At 34.1% G+C, this 23419-nt stretch overlaps 2 protein-coding genes across 2 annotated transcripts; both read left to right on the top strand.

The window, feature by feature from the left end:
* The first annotated feature begins 8813 nt into the window (after positions 1–8813).
* On the top strand, positions 8814–9833 carry LOC118628571 (olfactory receptor 52Z1-like). The gene has a single exon (XM_036259552.1). It carries the CDS (start codon positions 8814–8816, stop codon positions 9831–9833), a length of 1020 nt encoding a protein of 339 aa, XP_036115445.1.
* Positions 9834–19164: 9331 nt separating this feature from the next.
* Positions 19165–20109, top strand: LOC118628570 (olfactory receptor 52D1-like). The gene has a single exon (XM_036259551.1). The coding sequence runs from the start codon at positions 19165–19167 to the stop codon at positions 20107–20109; it is 945 nt and encodes a 314-aa protein (XP_036115444.1).
* The last annotated feature ends 3310 nt before the right edge of the window (positions 20110–23419 follow it).

Genomic DNA, 23419 nt, shown 5'->3' with positions numbered 1-23419 from the left:
ATTAATTATGAAAGTTCTTAGCCATTATTGCTTCATATATTTCTTCTGCTTATCTCCCCCTCTTTTTTTTTTCTGGTATTCAAATTACTATATATAGCATCCTTTCATATTGTTTCATAAACCTTGGATGTGTTGTTCTATGTTTTGTTCTCTTTTTCTTCTGCATTTCAATTGGGGAAATTTTTATTGACTGACCTTCAAGTTGATTTATTCTTTATTATTTTAGTCTACTGATGAGATCATCAAAGGCCATCATTAAGAATAATAGTAATTTTTTCCAAATTTGAAAACTGCACATTGGTTTCCTCACTTACAAGCAGGAGCTTGTATATTATAGGGAGAGATATGGGCTAAAACTAGTTGCCTGGAAGCTATAATAACTTCCCAAAACCTAATAATTATTAAAAAGTAAAAATTAAGTGGAACTGTTAGATAGCCAGGTAGTCCCACCCTCTTTGGTAGACTGGGATATCATTAAACACTAAAAAATAGTGTATATTAACAGTGCTAATGTTCCCCAAGTTTTTTAATGAACTATAAACTTAAAGTCATATATTCTTATAACATATTACAGAAGATATTTGCACTAAATGTTTAATATAATAAAATAGTACTTTAGCACCCTTTTTATTCATTAATAGTTTACTCTAAACAACACCTCTTGAAAACTATTATAAAGTTATAGGAAGGAACGTTTTCATCTATGATGTACGCATCCTAGAGAACCATTCATGTACTCCTTCAACAGCTATTTGAAAGATACTATGCTAAATGCTGGAGACGTAGAGTTAAACAAAGTGGACATCAAAAGAGATACGTTCCCACTTCCTGAATATGGTGGCACATATGTCAAACAGGCTTTAAAAAATCAAACTTTAAATAAAATCAAATACAATATAGTGGGTTGTTTATACATGTGTTGAATGTTTAAGTTGAATACAACTACAAAAGAGATACATGACAAATGAGAACTTTGCCAAACAAGAGAGAGGAAAGACATTCTGATAAAGAAATGGATAATAAGAAGGTGTTGGCCCATTGACAGCTTTAGAAATTGAAGTAACTAGCATTTAAAAAGGCTAGAGTTGAGAGTGAAAGGATATAAATAGAATAAAGAGGGATGGACACTGGAGAGGTAGCAGAATTGTTGATTTTGTAGGCCAGAGTAAAATGATTAGACAGTATCCTAGAACAAAAGTTAAACTTTTAAATGGTTTTATGAAGTAAAATTACATGGTAAATTAGTATTAAATAATAAACATAATTTTGATTGTTGGGTTCCAGTTATCAGTCTAGCGTTAAGACCTGGAGAGCATTATGCTAAGTGAAATGAATCAGTCAGAGAAAGACAAGTGACATATGATTTCACTCATACGTGGACTCTAATGAACAAAATGTACTAATAAGCAAAATAGTAGTAACAGACTCATAGATAGAGAGCAGGCTGACATGTCAGGGGCAGGGTTAGGTTAGCAGGGTGGAGGAATTGAGCAGAATAAATAAATAAAAAATAAATAAATAAATAAATAAATAAATAAATAAATAAATAAATAAAATAAATCACAGGGGACTTATCAATGCATATCTCAGGGCCTCATCTCCAGAAGATTCTAATTTAGCTAGTTGGAGACGTGGCCCAAGTAATTTATTTTTAGAAGCTTCCACACTTGCAGGCTGGATTGGGAGCCTTTGTGTGAAGGATCTCTGAGGAAACAGATGTGAGGCCCTCTGGTCATGTGAAAACGCATGTGTGTTCCAAGAATTCTCAATACATCTGTGGATCGTGACCATGGCAACCTCACTGATGGTCCAGAGACTATCAAGATTGTGCTTTAAACAAAATTTGTTTGGTTGCTTTTGGTCATAAGAAAACACATAAATACTTACTTTAACTGGTGCAAAAAGTACTAATTTACTTAAAGAGTAGAGTTTAATTTATTTATTTTTTTTAGATTATAAAGGTAATACATGTTGGTTGTAACATTCGTAGTGCAAAAATTTGCAAAGTGAAATTTGCAAGGTCCCTCTCCCCTTCTCAACGCAGCCCTCTAGACAAAACTACAATTGGTGATGGAGTGCAGAAAAACTCCTTGGCATTTATGTAGGGCATTTAAATTGTTTTTAAAAGAGCCATACAATTTCTATAATTCAACATTTCAGTTTATTTACTGGGGAATATGTTTAAGGCATTTTACTTTGTTCTGAAGAGTAAAAAAAAAGGTCACAATTTTTTTTTCTATAGAAATAAAGAGGATCTGTGACAAGAATAGATCTTTAGAGAACATAAAGATTAGGAGACATGAGAAAATAAAAAGACATTGAACTACAACAACATTGTAGAGGAAACAGAGTTTATGGATACAAAAAGAGGATGCAAATTTGCTCAAATATTTTCAATGTAGTTCTAGTGTGGTGGTGTAAAAAAAAAATAAAAAAAAATTCTGCATTATAATATTTTGGATCTCCCAGATAATTTCCCAACACCTTTTATTCAAATCTAACTTATCTATTCTTTGAATCAGATATATAATATTTTAATTTTAGCATTTATTTATTAATACAGGTCTTTAAAGTTTTATTGTTAACTCATTATTTTCATTGTTGGAATACTTATATGCATTTAACTTGTATATGTATTTTTTATTATATTCTAGATTTGATTGTAAATTCCAAAAGAACAGAGACATTCTAAACTGTTCATTGTTTCCATGCTGATATTGTATACAGGTCTTATGAACAAATGAGTGACTAAATAAATGAATAACCCCTCAAATTGCCTTGCCATTGGAATAAATTTTGTTTATATAATGTAGTTCGATGATGTAAATATATATGGTATAGTTGTAGATATCGTAGTTCTAGAGGGTTGAAGATAGATTGTGACCTTTTTGTGCTGTTAGGACCTAAGGCCTTCTCTATTAGAAAAATTTTCGATCCTCATTGCAGAAAAATATTCCCGGGAGAATCTTACACTCACATGGCCACCACGAGGGAAAAGTGGTCTCCCAGGAGCCTAGGTTCACTTGACTCTCAATGGTCTTCTCTCCTCCTCACAAATCTGAGCCTCTGACTCCCTGCACCATAGGTACTGATAGCAAAGTGTTCAGAGTCTTTCTCAGGAGCAGCAGCCTAGTGCTGTCCCTGGCGCCTGCCATGTGTGGTGACAATGGCTCAGAGAAACTACAAGTGAATGAAGTTAATGATCTGATTTGCCTACAATGATCAATCAGGACATTGAGTTGTTTCTATAACCTCTGAGACTGGACACTAGGGAGCTTCCCTGTGAAATCACCTTGTGCTGCAGCTTCTCCCACTTGCTGAGCCACCCGGAATTCTCCAGTTCGCTTTACCTGTTCACTACTCTGAGTGGCTGTGCTGTATTTGACTATTCACAGTGACGGTAGACAGTTTAAACAGAACTATTAATAAATGTTTTCCTTATCTTGAAAATTATCTTCAAATATTTATGTCTGCTTCCTCTGTTTCTGCTATAAATTCCTCATTATTCATTCTTATGGGGTTCCCTGGCCTAGACCAGTACCATCCTTGGTTCTTAATTCCCTTTTCCTCCATCTGCAGTATGGTTATCCTGGGAAACTGCCTGGTGCAGCATGTAAAATACATAAATTAATAGTGGTTGTTTCTCACATCTCTAATTCATGTGAGGATGATTATTGCACTTTTCCAATCAAATGATATCTAAGACATTTAAAAACACAGGTTCATTTGGCTAAGTTTACTAAAGTGACCCATTGTTGTATTTGAAATTTTTTCCAAGGCAGTATCTCTCTAGTCTTCTGCTTTTGCATACATTAACATATAGTCCTGCATCATTTTAATTTTGATACTTCTAAGTAACAGTTAATATCTATCATTTTCCTAACGCATACACTAATACCCATTCTGATTACTTATTTATTTAACAATATTTATTTAACAATAGATCATTTTGCAATGTAATATTTTCAGCCAATTTTCTCCTTGGGCTTTTTCTGCTCAAAAAAGATTATATCCAATCAATCACTGCAACATTTCCTATTCATTCTCTGTTTTCCTCACTCCTTTTTTGAGGGCGATAGAACTCTGTATCTACAATAATAGATCTTCCTGCCTCATGGGATAACATAGTCACAGAAAGAAGGAAACAAAATTAAACTCTTGTCAAGAATATTGTTTTCTTACTTAATATAATCAATACTGTCACTATCGTTATCATAATCATTATTAATACTGTCACCATTATTATTAACTATATCAGTTCATATTTGTATTTTCAGTCCATTTCCATAGAATTTAAACTTTTAAAGTATTGTAGTCTTCCTAAATTGATGTAATATAGTCATAGCAGCATCAGTTTTACTCAGCATTACTATACATATCTTTATGGCTTTATTTTTCTTCCCTTTCTCTCTCTCTCTCTGTCTCTCTCTCTCTCTAACTTTCTCGCTCTCTTTCTTTTCCCCTTTTATTCTTTCTTATGGAGTCAATAAAGCAACCCTCCTCTCTTCCATAAAACACAAATACAGTAAAAGAAATAGGTTAACATGTTAAAAAAAAAAACAAAAAAAAAAAAAAAACAAGCAAATCACCTGCATGATTTCCTTTGACTATAGATTTGAAAAGGTGATGAAGGACATGTAGTGAGGAGTATAAGCACATAATGTACATACAATAGAACCATGATGATGCTGCGCTAACCCATACTCTCTTACTCTAGAGACAAAAGACTATTGACTGTATTCCCAAGTAAATATGGCATGTCCTTGTTGTTTTCAACAATAGTACCCTTTCTTCTGACTGATTTCTCTGTCCTGAAGGCTGTGTCATTGATTTCCATTTTGTTCTATGCCCTCTACCTAATTACCAGTGAGTAGCATCACCATCTTAAAGGTCATTCAGGTGGAACAGTCACTCCACGCGCCCATGTACCTTTTTCTTTCCATGTTGGCAGTTAGTGACCTGGGACTGTGTGCTGCCACCCTGGTCACCCTGCTCAAGCTTTTCTCATTCAATGTCTGTGAGGAAGACATTGAGGCCTGCCTCATCCAGATGTTCTTCATCCATAATTTTCCTTGATGGTGTTAAACATCCTCTTCACAGTGGCTTTTGACCCCTTTGTGCCATCTCCAACCCACTCAGGTACATTACTGTTTTGACAAATTCCACCATTGCCAAGATTGTTGTGGGGCTTTTGCTATGGACTGTGGCAGTCATCTTCCTAGGACCCTTTCTAATTAGGTGAATGAGGTTTTGGAAGGCTAATGTGTTATCCCCCTTATACTGCCCACACACCCAGTTATCATCAAGCTCTCCTATTGTGACCATCATGAGCATCTATGGCCTCATTACCATTCTCATCACATGTGAAGTGGACCTCGTACTCATTTTCCTCTCTTATTTGAAGATTCTGTCACTGTCTAGGCATTGTCTCCTGGGAAGAAAAGTTCAAGGTCCTAACATTTGTGTTTCCACATCTGAACTGTGCTGCTGGTATATGTCCCTATGCTGGGGATATTCATTATGCATGATTTTGGGAAATATGTTCCACCCATGGTGCACATTATCATGAGCTATACATATCTATTGACCCCTCCTGTTCTCAAGCCTGCTGTATACTGCATTAAAATCCAGGAGATACACATCTGTACTTTGGGTAATCTACTGAAATTATAGCAGAAAGAATGTTAGAATCATTTATATATTTCTAGAATAATTTTTCTGAAATTAACTTCTAACTGGAACAAAGAAAGCATTTATCCCTGAGAAATATTCCTATGTTTACAATTCTCATGCACTTGTCTCTCTCACTATTCTGGAAGCTTTTGAAGATAGCAATGCTATCTTATAACCTTTTATTTCCCACATGTAACTAATCTAAAATAGATAATAAATAACTATAAAAATACAAAGTGTATTCTCAATAATCGATGTCATCAGAAAGCCCCAATATTCATAGAAATCAGTGGTTTATTAAAATGTCTGTAATGTAAAATATAAGGCATTCCATGATTTTTCACTACCTATCCTTGAAATTATATTTAATTTTTATATTATATATTTTCATTTATGAGAGTTTTATTTTTAGTATTACTTTACAAGTATATTATTCTATTTTACCATGTACCTTTTTTGACCCTATTGACAAATAGGCATGTAAAGCTTAGATAACTATGCAGAAAATTACAGAATAGTTTTTTTTATATGATTTATATCAGTTCTCCTGGCATGGATTATAACCTTGATTCTTTTTTGTTCACTTTGTTGTTTATGATTTTGTTTTGGAGTAACGTGAATAGTTAAGGTGAGACACTATCTTTTGAGATCAACTACAAAGATAAGACCAAGACCTGTATTTTGGTATGTAGGAAAATTCTAAAAGAATATTATATTATTGAACCCTATCTTGAATGTTCATCAGTGGGGAAAAAAAAAGCACAGTTTTATATTATTCAGTATTTTCTGACATATTAAATATTTTCCCAACACTGGTAATGAAGGCGATCATGGATGTCAAGAGAAGAATTGCACGGTGAATTCATATTGGTAAATTAAAATAGACGATTTACTAGATCACTTTGAACTAAGAAGGTCCATGATTTCAGAGTTCAAGAGTACATGAAGGTACAAACATAATTAATTCTAAAAATAAAATTATATATGAAGGCAGCTGCCATTGATTTCCATCTCCAAATACTGAATAGCTTCATAATTATTTATTGTCACTAAAGGAATCTCCTTATTTTAATGGTATTTTGTAACCTTTGCAATAAACGTGCCTCACTTCTCTGGCTAGCCAATATTTAATGAGTCAATTTTCATTTTCCCCACAGGTAAATATATATTCATAAACTTCTTTTAATTAATAATAGGTTTGTATTTTTCTTTAGTCTTATCATGTATAATCTCCACCAAAAATCGGGGCTTATAACCATAGTTTATATATTCCTCTCCTAATACAGGTGGTGTATCTATATATACCATGTACACCATCTAATAACATGAATTGTTATTATAAAAGGTAAGTCTAGTCAGCAAATCCAAATACTGACTGTGGGTCTCAGGTGCTAAAGCAATCACTCCACATGTAAAATACCCAAAAGACTTCTCGGCCCAGAGGATATTTTTTGAGTTGTTTTTATAAACATTGCTGTATAATACAGATGACTATATGTATATATACAGCTCCTTTTTTTTTCTGAATTCTTATAAGCTAGATATGACCATCTAGCTCTTGAGATCTAAGACTTAAGACCTAGGAATATCACTAGGAAGAAACTCAAGATATGCTTTTTTAATGTTCCCAAATATTTGGAAAAAATCATGCATCTAAAAGGTACATTAGAATAGTTTAGTGGTTAAAACTTTGGGCTCTGCAATTAGGATCACTGAATTTTAAAACAGGCTTTATGTTCTTATTAGTGCTGTAATCTTGGGAAAGTCCTTCAATGCCTGAGTTCCCTTCTATATAAAATTGGGACACTAACAATAGCTATTTTATAGGGTAGTGGTGACCATTTGATTGAATAATCTACATAAAGTGGTTAGAATAGTTTTTAGGAAAATATTTAGCATTTGTACACATTGATAAATATTTACAATGATTATTTTTACCATTACTGCTATATTACCCATCCCTGTGCTGATATGCAATATGTTCTTTATTTAAATATGTTGGTATTCTCTGTGTGGTAGTTGCACAGCAAAGACCAGCACTGCAAAGGAAACAAAGCCTCAGTTTTACGAGGCTAAATATGGTGGTTACACCTCCATATGGTTGGTTAGTAGCTCTTTTTAGATGAACAGCATTTATTATCCATAACTTTGAAACTTCCTAAGGTCTACAATCAAAAAGTCTTCATAGATATACATGGTGCCTTTGCAGTATACTGCATTTGATTATAAACTTGACTAAGTCAATGTTTTATAGCTCTGGTGATAAACGATTTGAAGAAAAGCAATTTTTATTTTCTAATTTGTGATATATTAAAAAGAAGAACTGCTGTTATTTCTTAAAATTTGCTAAATTTTGATCTTATTCTTTTGTTGGTGAATATAAAAATTATAGTCACTCTATATAAGGCTCTTTCAATGATAGGTATTGAATAATTATGAAACTTGACATTCTTTAGTGACTTTCTTGTTCTGAATGAGAACATTCCATATTCTGAATTTTTGTCTTCTTTCACTCCAATTTATGGTCATTGAGTGGTAATACTTATTAAGATATGATTAATATTACAACTTTGGCATAGCAGCTTAAATTTTACTTTAATTCAACCATTATCTTTAAGAGTTCAAATGAGAGACAGATGAATTAAACATTTTTCTCTATTGTAGAAGAATTAACCAGGCGAACATATTTTCTACCCTTAGGATGGGGAACATAAATTGGTGTCTTCAAGCTGGCTCCAGTTATATATCATCCAACCCATCTTCTGCCATTAAATTTGTCTATTGCAGAAGGGAATATGAACTCTCTCCAGTGTTATATTCAGTTTTGTGAAAAGAGAAAAAGTTATGTTTGGAATTTAAGAACTTATTATCAAGTTAGAAAGGCAGGAACTATATACATAATACGTTAAAAGTTTAAAACTCATGCATAAATTATGTGGCTATAGCAATTACTTTTACAAAAATAAAAGATTCAACTATTGATTTTTCTGATTAATTTTTTTTTTTTAGGGAGAACAAGATGTCTCCTAAAAGAGAAATGGTTTGCCCATGATCATTTCGTTATTTACTAATTTTTCTCAAACCATTTTATTCTCCTTCTGCTTCATCATACCAAAATTAATAGTTAGGATTCGAGTAGGATGAGGAAATGCTCATTTTCTACTGTTATTTACATTCTTTTCTCTGTTTTTCATATAATAGACTTTGGCTACCTCTCTATAACAGCATCCAACTATACATCCACTTCCCTCATAGCCTTTATGCTAACTGGAGTTCCAGGATTAGAAGACTTCCAGATCTGGATCTCCATCCCTTTCAGCTTCATGTACCTTTTGGCTGTGACAGGCAATGGCCTGGTTATGGCAGTGGTGGCCTGGGACAGAAGCCTCCATGAACCCATGTATTTCTTCCTGGCCATGCTGGCACTCAATGATGTCCTTCTTTGTACTGTCACAGTACCCAAAATGCTTCTTATCTTCTGGCAGGGACCTTCCCCATCAACGTTTCCTGCATGTCTCACACAGATGTTTTTTGTTCATGCTCTGTTCCTCTCTGAATCTGCTGTTCTACTGGCCATGGCTTTTGATCGCTATGTGGCTATCTGTGCACCACTCCATTATGCAACCCTATTTACAGGCTCTCTCATTAGCAAGGTGGCCCTGGCTCTGATGTTTCGTAGTGTGGCTGTAGTTACCCCTGGTGTTCTCCTCATTCTTCGTCTGCACTTCTGTGGGAGCAACATTATCCGCCATACCTACTGCGAGAACATGGGCATTGCCAAGTTGGCCTGTAATAGCATTACCCTTAATAGCATTTATGGGCTCACTGCAGCTCTCCTCACTACAGGGCTGGACTTTGTTCTCATATCCCTGTCCTACTGGGTAATCCTGAAGACAGTCTTTAACCTTCCTTCCAGGGAGGCCCGGACAAAGGCCTTTGGAACCTGTGGAGCTCATATATGTGTCATCTTGATATTCTACACGCTGGCCTTCTTTTCCTTCTTTATTCATCGCTTTGGAAAGCATGTGCCGAGGCACACCCTTATTCTCCTAGCAAATCTCTACTTACTGGTGCCACCTACCATGAACCCCATTGTTTATGGGGTAAAAACAAAACAGATAAGGATGAGACTACTAGGGCTCTGTAATCATTCAAAATGATCCAAAGGTTACAAAGCAACAGGAACAGGGGAGTCCAGGATGGGGACCAGGCTTAAATGTCATCTGAATTAATCTGGGCACATCATTCTCCAGAACACTTAACTTCTGGATAGAACTGGAAATATTCATATTTGTAAGTGCTATCTTCCTAACACTGATACACAGGAAACTAAAGAAATTGCTCAGGTTTTATCAAGGAATATCTCAGCATATTAAGGTAATAAACAGTGGAATGTCACTATAACAGCATAAGGGGTTTAAATATCTTTTGTATAATACTCAAGACTTTCTGTGTCAATTTGCTATAGATGGGACAAAATGTAAACTCCATATATTCAGGGATTAGTGCTGATCCCAAAATTATCATTACATCCAGAGGACCCAGCATATACAAGTATTTTAATAAACATGTGTTTACTAGATAAATGTCTTAGCTAATCAACTAATAAATGCTAATGATTTTACGTAACAAACTCCCTAACTTGTTCTTATATATTATATGGGGCCTATAATTCAAGTACTTACTTTCTTCTCAGAAATCATTCCCTAAACTTTCAGAAAGTATCTCTTTCAATATCTTAGTGCAGTCAAGATTCCTTTTGTTGCACACAGTTGAAATTGACTTTGGTTAGATTAAATAAACAAAAAGCAGGTTCTGAATTATATCATGACATCCAAGGATAATTTGAAGGACTATGACTCAGGAAGGACAAAAGCCAGACTGTTCTAGGGCCTCAACAGCAGGACAGCATGAATTTCTCTAATGGATTTGGTGATACTATTCTGTCCCACCTGCAATGGTTATGGGACAAGAAATATCATTGCCCCATATTGGGTCAAGTTGCTAAACCTGGATCAATCTGTTATGTCCCTTAATATTCTGACTTAATGGGGATGGGATTATGTCAGAACAATTCTCAAGACAGGAAAGCATGCCAAATGTGAGGATTATGTTCATTAGATTCATTTGGCTCTTTCATATAAGTACATGAGATTTTCCTAGTTTAGCTCTTCCCACACCAAACATTCTTGCTAATTGCATTTATATCACATGGCACATACTTTATCAACTATAAACCTCTCTTCTCATGGTTAATAAAAGAGTTAACTTATTTCCCTGGCATCAGAAAATGAAAAGGTGAATCATGAATATAATGTAAACATAAGCATAGTTTAGCAGTGGAAGTAATTGGATTAAATGCCTTAAAAATATTTATGTCATTCTCTTCATAATTGCATATGTTTTTCATATTTTATGTGCAATAAGGCTGTTATCCATGCAGTGCTTTTTTTAAAAAGGAAATTATGGTTTTATTCTTTAAGTCATTAGACTGAATGATAGAATGGTATATGGGAGTGTTCTGCAACAATATTTTGTATTAAAAATGTCAAACAGATGGTGAAGGGAATAATAGTTTTCTCTGTCATTTTTGTCTTGCCATCGTATTTTGTCACAAATAGAATTCTGCAACAAAAAGATGATCCATGCATAATCCAAAAGATAACATTTGATATTATGAACACACTTGCTTTGCATTTTGCCTAATGGAAAGGGATTGAAATACAAAAATAAATGATTATTTAGGCTTTTGTATATCCTACAGATTCTGCAAGAAGGCAGAGAATGCTCTCACAAGGCAAATAAGTATGCATGACTTAATCAAACAAGTTAAGAAAATCTCCTAATTTATAAATCTATATACAAATGAGACAGATGTGTCAATTATATTGTAATTCTAGGCAGGAACAAGGGACTTCTTGTTTCAGGATCCCTCGCTGCTTGCCAGAACACTGGACTCCAGCCCTCAATAAAGCTTTGAAAATAAGTTGATGCTTCTCTTCTCAATTCATAATACAACCTTGCCACCCTTGCTACCCCTTTCTTCATTCATTCATTTGTTCATTCATTCATAGATTTAATCACTCATCTCTCACTAACTATATTTTACTGGAAAGAATTATCTTAATATTGAGAATATGTATTTTTCAAATAGCTTTGGTAAAATATATTTTGCATGTATAATATGATTCTAAAAATAAACATAAGGAGTATAGTAGATAAAATTTAGGTTATTTTTGCAGAAATCCACTTAAATAGTTGTACTGGTATGTAAAATTTAAAATTTAGATGCAATAGTTTCAATATATATGTTAGCAAAAAAAAGTTGATAAAACCATCTTTAGGAGCACAGTACTAGCAATGGTGTATTCATCATCCAGAGGTTAAAAATATATTTTGTATTTGAAGGTCTTATTTTAAAGATGATTATAAATAGCTAAATGTTATTTGTACAAACAACATGCAGCTGATGGTAATGTTTACATTGTCTTCAAAATAGTCTTTTTTCTATCAATTACATTTTACTTATTTATTACAGTGAATATTATCTAATTTCGATATTCACATAATTTGCCTATTTTTATTTGATATCTCTTTCATCAAGGTGAATGTGCTTAAGAAGAGGGGTAATAGAAGTACAATCAACAAATAAGGTAAAGTGAGGGTGGGAACAGACATAACTTGAAATAAAATCAGAGACCAAAATAGGTTTTTAGAAATTCTAGATATATTCTATATGCCTAAAATTTGAAATTATAAATTTAAGTTAGTAAAGTCTCTCTTATTATATGAAACATGGGCTCATGACAGGTAAAAAGTTTTCTTCCCTGATTAAAAATATATACACCCAACTAGTCATTTTTTATTTAATATCTCATTTCATTTTTCTTCATTCATTTTTTTATCATTTATACATTCTATAATAATTAAGTGCCTCTATTACACAAAGCATAAGTTTGATTCTTACAGGTAACAGATTATTTGAGGCACAGTTTCTACAGTAGCTAGAATAGGGCATATGAAAATATTTCATTTATTATTAAGACTTATACAAATATTAGAAGGTTTAAAAGTCTTCCTTTTTCCCTTTGTTTAGTTTTTGCCTTTGAACAAGTATAGACATGTGGATCATAAAAATTCAATTAAATTTGCAAGTTTTTTTTTTTATACAACTCTTTGCACAACCATGTACCTGATAATTTCAGGGATATATATAAAAAAAAAAAGATAGCATTGCATATTGAAAAGAGTTCTAGATAAAAATTAAGAGACCTGTATTATTTGTTTCCTGTGATCATAACTTATAAGTAGCTATACCTCAGTAAGTTAAATTTCTTTTATAGTTAAATAAATAATATACCCTATATAATTATTAAGATACATTTAATCCAAAGAATTATAATCAATAATTTCATATGTCAGTATCTGGAGGCTTTTAATAATTACTGTCTCATTTTCTGTAGGATTAAAATTATATCTAAAAATTAAGTAAAAGAAAAAAATTGAGGGTGCACCTCTCTATTTCTGAGGAAATTAAATCTTAGAAAGGGCAGAACATGTGTATAAACTGTTCAAGGTAATGCTGATGCACCATGAGGATTGATCATTTCTGCTTTGAGCCTTAATATAAAATTATTTTCCATCTTTAAAGTAAAGAATATGCAGATTTACAAACACATTTATAACCAGAAAGGTAATATAAGATTCCCTGACAAACATAGAATGTCAAGAAACAGAGATACAGGTTTAGTAATCTCTCTGGAAATAAACCACAATACCCTGAATATTGATATTGTGAGCAAGGGCATGCTCATGCCAGTGAGGGAAAGCAGAGCCCTAATAGCTAGAGAAGTCAAGCAACTACTCATACATCTGTTGGCCATTTGTCTTCTTGGGATAAGTGTCTGTTCAGGTCTTCTGCCCATTTTTTAGTTGGATTGTTTGGGGCTGAGCTGTAAGAGTTTGTTATATATTTTGGATTTAACCCCTTGTCAGAAGTGTTGTGTGTGAATATCTTCTTCCATTTGTTTGGTAGCTGTTTATTTTGTTGGAGGTTTCTTTTATTATGTAGAAGCTTTTTAGTTTGATATAGTCCCATTCCTTTATTTTTGCTTTTACTTCCTTTGTCTTTTGGGTCAAATTTATAAAACCCTCTCTATGACCAAGGTTCATAAGTTTAATACCAATTTTTTATATGTAACTTATTGTTTCAGGTCTATATTTAGAGCAATCAGGCAAGAGAAGGAAATAAAGGACATCTAAATTGAAACTGAAGAATTAAATTTTTTACTGTTTGCAGATAACATGATTCTTTACATGGAAAACCTTAAAGACTCTACCAAAAAAAAAAATTAGAAACAATAAACAAATAAAATAAAGTTGCAGGATACAAAATTAATGTACAAAAATCTATTTTAGTCCTATATTCTTTTCTTTTAATTGTTGAAAGTATTGCATATGTCCCTTCTTCAGTCCTATATTTTAACAATAAAATTTCAGAAAAAGAAATGGAAAAAACAATTTTTTTTTACAATTGCAACAAAAAAGAAAAAAATATATATCTAGGAATAATCATAACAAAAATGTGAAGGATCTACACACTAAAATCTACACAGCATTACTTTATAAGATTGAAAAACACACAATGGCTCAAAATGGATAAAAGACTTAAATGTGACTCATGAATCCATAAAAATCCTAGAAGAAAATATAGGCAACAAAATTTCAGACATCATAGGCAGCAGAATTTTCACTGATACATCACCTAAGGCAACAGAAACGAAGGAGAAAATGCACACATGGGACTATATCAAACTAAAAAGCTTCTGCACAGCAAAAGATACAATCATCAAAATGAAAAGGCAACGCACTGTATGGGAGAGTATAATTGCCAGTGATACATCAAATAAGGGGTTAATTTCCAATATATATATAGAGTGCTCATACAACTCAACAAAAGGAAGACAAAAAACCCAATTAAAAAATGGGCAGAGGATCTAAATAGACACCTCTCCAAACAGGACATACAAATGGCTAAGAGACATATGAAGAAATGCTCAGCATCACTAATCATCAGAAAGATGCAAATTAAAACAACAATGAGGTATCACCTCATTGTCAGAATGGCCGCCATCAACAAATCATCAAACAACAAGTGCTGGCGATGGTGTGGAGAAACGGGGCTCTAGTACACTGCTGGTGGGAAGGCAGACTGGTGCAGCCACTATGTTACCTCAAAAAATTAAAAATTGGCCCTGGCCAGTTTGGCTCAGCGGTTAGAGCGTCGGCCTGCGGTACAGAGAGACCCGGGTTCAGTTCCCGCTAAGGGCACGTACCTCGGTTGCAGTTTGTCCCCGGCCCTGGTTGGTCGTGCAGGTGGCAACCACTCGATGTGTCCCTTCACATCGATGTCTCTCTCTCTCTTCCTCTCTCTCCCTCCCGCTCTGTCTGAAAAAAAAAAAAAATGCAAAAATGTCCTCGGGTGAGGATTAAAAAAAAAAAAATTAAAAATTGAATTGCCATTTGACCCAGTGATTTAACTTCTAGGAATATACCCTAAGAAGCCTGAAACACCAATCAGCCCCATTGGGTTATGAGAGAGTCAACCAATCAATGTGTCTCTCTCACATTGAGGTTTCTCTCTCTTTCTCTCTTCCTCCCTCCCTCCCTTCCACTCTGTCTAAAAAATCAAAGAAAAAATATCTTTGGGTGAGGATTAACAATATACATATTGTTATAGGTTAATATATATAATTATATATTAATGATTATATATTAATTTAAATATATATATGGCATCAAAAGAAAACATTTTGTTGCATTACATTTTCTCATAGAAAATTAGGAATTATGTGTATTCAACCAAATCAAAAAATCATTTTGTAAAGTCATGCGGTTATAAACTTGAAACAATTTTATCTAAGTAGCATATCTATAAACTAATTTCGACCAACCATATGTCCATAACAAAAGAAGTTTTATAATGAACCAAATTCCAGAGAAAAATAAAGTATCTGTTTTTCCCCTCTTTTTTGATCTTTAACAAAAATGTGGGAGAATAACTCTGAGGACTTGGTGCTTTCTTCAGCTCCAGAGTCTCTGCTCTGGCAGGTTTGGGGCTCCCCCCAGGGAAAAAAGCTCCGTGGGGCTTCCTGCACACCTGAGTCATTTTCTTGGCTCCGGAGAGGCTGTTGTTCTGGAACTATTTATAAAGTTGAGGCTAGCTGAAAAGGCAGTGAACTAAATAAAAGCAGGTCAGGAGCTTCTGATGATACAGGGCAGGTAATGTCAAAAATAACACAACCACCTCTGTATCTCCCTCATCACCAGATGAAGAGCCCTGAGTACCTCTTCAAGGCCAAAGGGATAGAAGAACAGAAAGACTTTGGAAGATTAAAATGAGTGCTCTTGGCTAGTAGGGGTGAGGCAATGATGGGGTGATTATTAGTATCTCCTGTAAAGGAACCATAACGTAATTTTTACTGCATCTTTATACTTATTTCTCTCACTTCAGGGTCTGAACCAACTGCAATATTTCTTGAACCACCAGATCTTAATTTGCTTTAGGATTTTTCTTTCTCCCAGTAGCTTCATAGTCCTCGCATCTGATCTTCTTTCTAGGAAAGACATACCATACAGCTGAGGTTTCTGAGGATAACTAAGGCCAGTGAAAAGAGGAGACATAAAGTAACAGCCCTTGACTCCCTGTTTAGTAAAGCCCTAGGGCAAAGTATATACATTAGCATTTGTTGTATGGACAACAGACTGAAAGATAAGCCAGATAACTTAACATATTTATCAAGGAGGTGAGAGTGAGAAACTCTAGGCTGTGGGACAGAAAGAAGCAGCACCTGGGAAGAGAGGAGGTGTGTGAGTTTCATCTTTTTTCTGATTCTGCATGCTCAGGAATGCTACCCAAACATGTCACGTCTGAAATAGCTATCATTGTTCCTGAAGTGAGAAGCAGGCACTTTGTGATTTACTGAACAAAACTCAGTTTCTGTAATGGCAATGGGACAAAGAGGAAGAAATCCCAAGCGAGTATTGTATCCATGTGGCTTCTGGAGAAATAGACTAAGCGATGATGACCTAAATAGAATCCAGGCTATCTGAGTTCTGCATTTTATTACATCCTACTGGAAAAATATCTAAGGACATCTGAATTTCTAATTCAGGCCTTGGTTACTAAGTCTCCAGAAGAAAGTGAAAACCCCCCAAAATGGTGAGTCTACAGTTTGATGAATGTGGAAAGAAAGTCTCTGTAGTACAAAAGAATATCCTCCTGAAAAAAGAGCTTTTGGATTTACCGTAGGGACCAAGTAATTCTCTACTGTGCAATGTACAAAAAATTTCACAGTGATTACATTGTTGTTTTACATTTCTAAAATTGCATAATTATCTTTATAGTTTTTCTTAAAATTGGTAACATTTTGTCAGATTTGGTCCTCTTTTAAATGGAATATTCTCTCTTTTATTTTTACCGTTCTACTCAATTACACTTTTTATTTTTGTTTTCTTCATCATTCCCTTTTTCCTATTTTCGTAGAAATTATTGTTGGTGTTATTTTAGAATTTCTGATTAAAGTTTTTTCTTTATTTTCTTTTTATTACCCATATAATAAAAGCACTGCAGTCTATGAATTTATTACAAAGTTCAGAATTGGAATTATGCCATACAGATGGCGTATGTTCTCATGTTTTGTATTATTGCTTCTTGATTTATTCTTAAATTGAAGAGTTGTTGTGAAAAGTTAATTGAATTGCACAGTCATGGATGTGCTTCACATACCTTTTACATATTACTATCTAGTTTATAAACTTCTATTTTATTTACTAACGTAAAGGCATTATTCAAAATAAATCTTGCACTATATAGGGTGGAGCAAAAGTATATTTAAAATTTTTCACATGGAAAATAATACAATAATTAATAAATAAAAATGCAAGAATAAATAATAATGCAAGAATAACTCTGTATCTCATGTACTCGTAACTGTAAACCTACTCTTGCCCCACCCTGTATGTATTGAGCCATTTTTCTATTTCATTACCAAATAATTTAAATACCCTTTTTGTCTTTTCTCTTATTTATTTTCAAATGAGAAAAATTTTCCTCAGTAGTTGCTAATTCCAAAATTGAGTGATATGTTTATTTCTTCTGTCATGCCATCCTCTAGGTTTTAAGAGTATTACTCCTTTTCAACACTCTGACCTCCACCTGAAGTAGTTACTGAGGAACACACCTCTGAGAAGATGTGCATCTTCTATGTGTTTCCTATCAGAGATGGGCTATTCTATGCCATCACTCCTTTGGTCATATTAAAATAAGACTAGGGAGTACAGTTAGTAATAATGTAATAACTATATATGATGCCAGGTGGGTACTAGACTTATTGGGGATCAGTTTGTAAATTATATAACTGTCTATCCACTATATTCTACACCCGAAACTAATATAATATTTAATGTCAAAGTGGAAATGAAAAAAAATAATAGAGATATAATCGGCAGTTTTAATCTTTACAGGCTCTCTACTACCTGAATTTTCAGTCATCTGTTTTCTTGTTTTAATTTATATATCTCTAGGATACAATGGGACGCTATCATTGTTCTTATATATCTGGTTGTAAACTGTCCTCAGAGTCAATAGTGGGACTTGTGAGCATGGCATAACTTAGCTGTATATTGCTAAGTTCAGCAACCTCCCAAACTCTGCCATCTAAACTTGTTGGATAGAAAGGATAGGGAAAAGAAAAGATGTTTGGAGGAGGAATGGGATACTAATTAAGAAAAGATGATTATTGCCTGGTTTAAAAATAGTTACTGGTCATATGAGAGTGGCTGCTAAATTTTACTTAGTCTGAGGAGACATGCAGAATGTATCCGGGTTTAGAACCTTTTGTTGCCACTCTTTTAGCTCTAGAATATGTGCAATTAAAATTATATATCAATGCACGATAATTAATGTGGCATAGTGGAGACTCAAGTGAAATTTAGTAAATAATCTTCCAATCTCTTCATTCTATAATGTCATTGCCACTTTAATATATTTCACAAATAGTTCTGGATAAACGAATTTTAAACCAAAGTGAAAAAGTTAAGGTTCGAGTCTTCCATTGTGAACTTTGTTTAGCTTATACTTTTCTCTTTTTTTAAAGGTTCAGAATGCTTCAGAACATGAATCCTCTGACTCATACAAGTGGAATAAATATCCCTATCTGTTGGGTCATAAAACTGCTTGGTGTTCATATAATTTCACCGCAATAATCACATGGAAATTCAATCACTGGTTTGTACCAATTTCTCCCCTACTATAATGTTAATATCTGAAGTTAAGTATTGGGCCCTACTTATCATTTTATCCTTAGGGTGTAAAATATTGTCAAGTATTTAACATAAATTAATAAATAAAGGCATCATTAACTAAATGGACAAGTGAATATGAAAGAATCTACACCACTCCACAACTGAACGCAGCCGGAGATTTTCATCATGCCATTGACAAGTATTACCAATTTACATCCCAGTACTTTTCTTCTCCTTGGCATTCCAGGTATGGAAGCCATGCACAGCTGGCTATCAATGCCCTTCTTTCTTGTGTACATTAGTGCTCTCCTGGGAAATTTATCTATTCTATTTATCATTAGAACAGATTCCCACCTGCATGAGCCCATGTACTTCTTCCTTTGTATGCTCTCTGTGGCTGACTTGATCATCTCCACTACTGCTATGCCAAAAATTCTCAGCATTTTTTGGTTCCATGACAGGGAGATCTATTTTGAAGCTTGTCTTCTACAAGTATTTCTCATTCATTCACTATGTAGCATGGCCTCAGGGTTCATCTTGGCGATGGCCTTTGACCGGTATGTGGCAATCTGCAATCCTCTGAGACATTCTACTATCCTGACACACAGAATCATCAAGAACTTGGGGCTGGCTATTGCCTTCCGGGGGGCTGTGCTTTTTAGTCCTCAACCCTTCATGCTTCGTTGGCTTTCCTACTGCAGAACTAATATTATCCCTCACACGTACTGTGAATTTATGGCTCTGATCAAGCTTGCTTGTGCAGAGACCAGGATCTACAGAATATACAGCCTAACTGCTGCCTTCCTTACTGGAGGTTTAGATTTCATATTAATCCTATGCTCCTATACTGTCATCCTTTACACTGTCTTCCATCTTCCATCTAAGGCTGCTTGGCTCAAGACCTTGGGCACCTGTGGAAACCATGTGTGTGTAATATTAGTAGCCTATACACCAGCATTTTTCTCTTTCCTCACTCATCGGTTTGGACACCATGTAGCTCCTCACATTCATATTTTTGTGGCTAACATCTACCTGCTTGTTCCACCTATGATGAACCCAATGATCTATGGCATAAGAACCAAGAGAATCAGAGACCGATTCCTCCAAGTTTTGACTTCTCCCAAATTCTAAAACAACTAGTTCTTCCCTTACCATGTTTTTAAGACTTATGGGGAAAAAAGACATTAAACTTCTTTGTAGAAGAATAGATTGTAGACTTCTTTGTAGAAGGATAGATTCATACATTTTCCTATATGTTATCTTTAAAATATTAATAAGCATTGACTAGATTTTATTCTACTCAAAAATGTATTTGCCTGATAATGCAGTGTCTCCAGTATTAGGTGACATTATTTGCTATGTTTGCTCCCACAGATTATCCTGTTTTGTCTTACCAACTTTATTAGAGGTGTTGTATTGACTTATCTTTGACTTTCACTAAGCTATACTACATTTGTAGGACTTAATTAATGGGGTTGTCTGTATCTCCTGGACAATAAGATTAAAAGCATTTCCTTGGAAATTGAGGTGGTTCTAATAAAATGTATTCTGAACACAGATGAAGAAACTGTCATGATATGCCTTCCAGAGGTCATCTTGTAATTTTTTGTGAATTATTTTACTTTATCAAAATAATATTTCTAAATAATATCTACTCCCACAAACACCCCCAGAAGACATAATATGCAAAATCATCCTACCATTTTTTTCCTTTTTCTGTTTCCTCAGTGTGGTTCAAGTTGATTCTTTGAAAATATCTATAGCTCCCTGTCTCATTCTTTGATGATCTCACAACCTATATTATAACATAAGAAAACATTTTGTTTTTGTATTTCCTTGTAATTCATCTTTCTAGCCACTGTTGACTGTGATATTATCCATTTTTCTTCCTTTTTTGAGGTTTAATGACTCACATTTGTATGAAATATAATGTAGGATTAGTCATTATGGGTAAATAATACAATTATAACATTCTCATATTACACTACTCTTGATGGTGACTCAAATAGTTTTGGCATTAGGCCATAGTTAAAACATTTATACTGTTGTGGAAATAAACAAATGAGAACAGAGATGATTCATTCAGAACTTGCTCTCGCCACAGAATTAACCATCATTGTTTGCCTTTTGTAGAGATTCAAAGGCTGTCAGAGTGGCAGGAAAAATTTATAGGGACTAAAAGGGAAGGTTTGAGGTGTGCTCTGCATGGAGGTTGTCAGCAGGTCAGAACTGGAGTGGGTTAACTAGAAGTGGGCTTCTTCTACGATTGATTTAGGAAACATATTTGGCTCTCTTTAGTTGGTCTTGGAGACAAAAAAAAAGAGAGATTTGGCCATTGTTGATCAAGTTCTGACTATTTTGCATTAATTGCTGAAGAGGTTGTGGATGGGCCTTTTGGGCTTCCCCTGTGGATCAGGGTTCATTGTCATATAAGGTCTGGCCACTTTCTATGTGTTTATTCAGTCTCTGACAAGAAAAGAACTATAAATAAATAAAAAAAATTAATCATAGTTTCAGATTACTTTTTAAATCTCATTAAATTACAAAGTGAAAATATTAATAACAATAAAGAACATTTGAACAACATAATTAACAACTAGACTTAATGGATATACAAATCATTTTATATCACAACAAAGACTATAGTTGATCTTTTCAAGCACATATAGGACATTTATAGAAATTAAACATGTATTGTGTCATAGATTCAATGAATTTCAACCGATTGAAATCCTATAGTCTACATTATCTCACTACAATGGAATTAAACAAAAAAATACAAAATAAAAAAACAGTGATATGAAAGATTTCTATTTGCTTCAAAATTTAAGAGTTATATTGTTGAGCCCTGGCTGTTGTGGCCCAGTGGTTAGAGTGTCGACCCACACACCAAAGGGTCACAAGTTCGATTCTGGGTTGCAGGTTTTATCCCCTTTAGGTTTGGGCATGTGAGACAGACAACAACTTGATGTGTTTCTTTCATTTTTATGTTTCTCTCTCTCTCTCTCTTTCTCTCTCTCTTTCTTTCTCTTCCTCCCTTCCACTCTCTCTAAAAAAAAATAATGAAAAAATATCCTCAGGTGAGGATTAACAACAACAACAAAAAATTACATTATTGAATTTCCAATCAATCACAGGGAAATAAAAACAAAATAGGATTGAATAATCATTTTGTGAGATGTAGTTCAAGTTGACCTTAGGTAGAAAAGAGAGATTTAAATGTATATGACACAAAAGAATTTTGGCTACAAATAACAGAGGTAAACACACATCTTAAGAATTTAGAGAAAACATAAATTTATAACCAAAGAGAGAAAAAGAAGTAAATGATGATGAAAACAGAAAACACACAACACATACACACATGCAAGATGATCAAATAATTGATAAACATACAAACTCATTGTATGTAGGAGCTACATAACAACATTATAGATGGAAAATGGTTGTCTTTTATCATATTTGGAGAGAGGCTTTAGAAAGTATCGGAAGAGTGAAATTGGAGAGGGTGGCTATAGACAACCATTTCAAGGGTTTTGCTGTAAATGAGTAAGATAAATAGGGCAATAGCTAGCATATGAGTGGATCATAAAATGTTTTGTAAAAATAATTGATCATATCTTTGTTTTAGATGGGTTTAATGATAGCTCATTTGCATGCCTATAGAAATAAAACTGCAGGACAACAGTAATTACCCATGAGAAAGAATGTAAAATTGCTAGACTGAAATATTTGAATTGCAAGACAGGGTACGATATATAACGTTAATGGATAAGTTGGCATTTTTCAGGATAAATACAGTTTTTTCATAGTAGCAGAAAATCAGTAGTAATATATGAGCTTAGAGGCAGATAGATGGGTAGACATGTTGATGGGATTGTCTCTTGATTCTTTTGCTCAGTGAATTGGAATCTAGGTCATCATCTGAGAACTGGGATGGGAAAGAGTGACAGAGGTTTGGGTTGAAAGAATATATGAAATAATTTTGAGGAGTTTGAGAAATTAATAGTGTTCAAAATCATATACAGTATTCAAAACCCATCTGATACAGTGACTATGAATTCAAATTGAAACTAATAGCTTGGTTGTAGAAGATATTTTTCTCCAGCCATGTTTGGTAGCACAGATGTGCAGGCATGAAGTGGCCTGTTATATTAGTGAGCCAAAGATGGTCTCTGTGTATGGGCCTCTCTGACTTAGAGACTCCCCACCAATGCTGCTGAGTGACTTCACCTAGACAAGAAAGCCTCTGTTAGATGCTCTTTCTCCTCCTGGGAGTTTCCTAGTCTTCCTCCCTTATGGATGGTGTCCCCATGTAATAAACCCTGGGCAGTTTCATTCTGTGAGGTATATTTGCCCTTCCTGTCCCAGCTCATCAATAAGCCTATAAAAACATTAGTCAGATAAAATTTATATGCGCTACTGCTACCTCATGGTCATA

This window comes from Molossus molossus, unplaced genomic scaffold (assembly GCF_014108415.1).
Source record: "Molossus molossus isolate mMolMol1 unplaced genomic scaffold, mMolMol1.p scaffold_m16_p_13, whole genome shotgun sequence".
Lineage (NCBI taxonomy): Eukaryota > Metazoa > Chordata > Mammalia > Chiroptera > Molossidae > Molossus > Molossus molossus.
Note: the sequence above shows the minus strand (reverse complement) of the source record. Positions and strands in the feature narration are given on the sequence as shown.

What these genes read in the sequence shown, in the direction of transcription:
- LOC118628570 (XM_036259551.1), top strand. Translation starts at nt 19,165, where the DNA reads ATGCCATTGACAAGTATTACCAATTTACATCCCAGTACTTTTCTTCTC.
- LOC118628571 (XM_036259552.1), top strand. Translation starts at nt 8,814, where the DNA reads ATGAGGAAATGCTCATTTTCTACTGTTATTTACATTCTTTTCTCTGTT.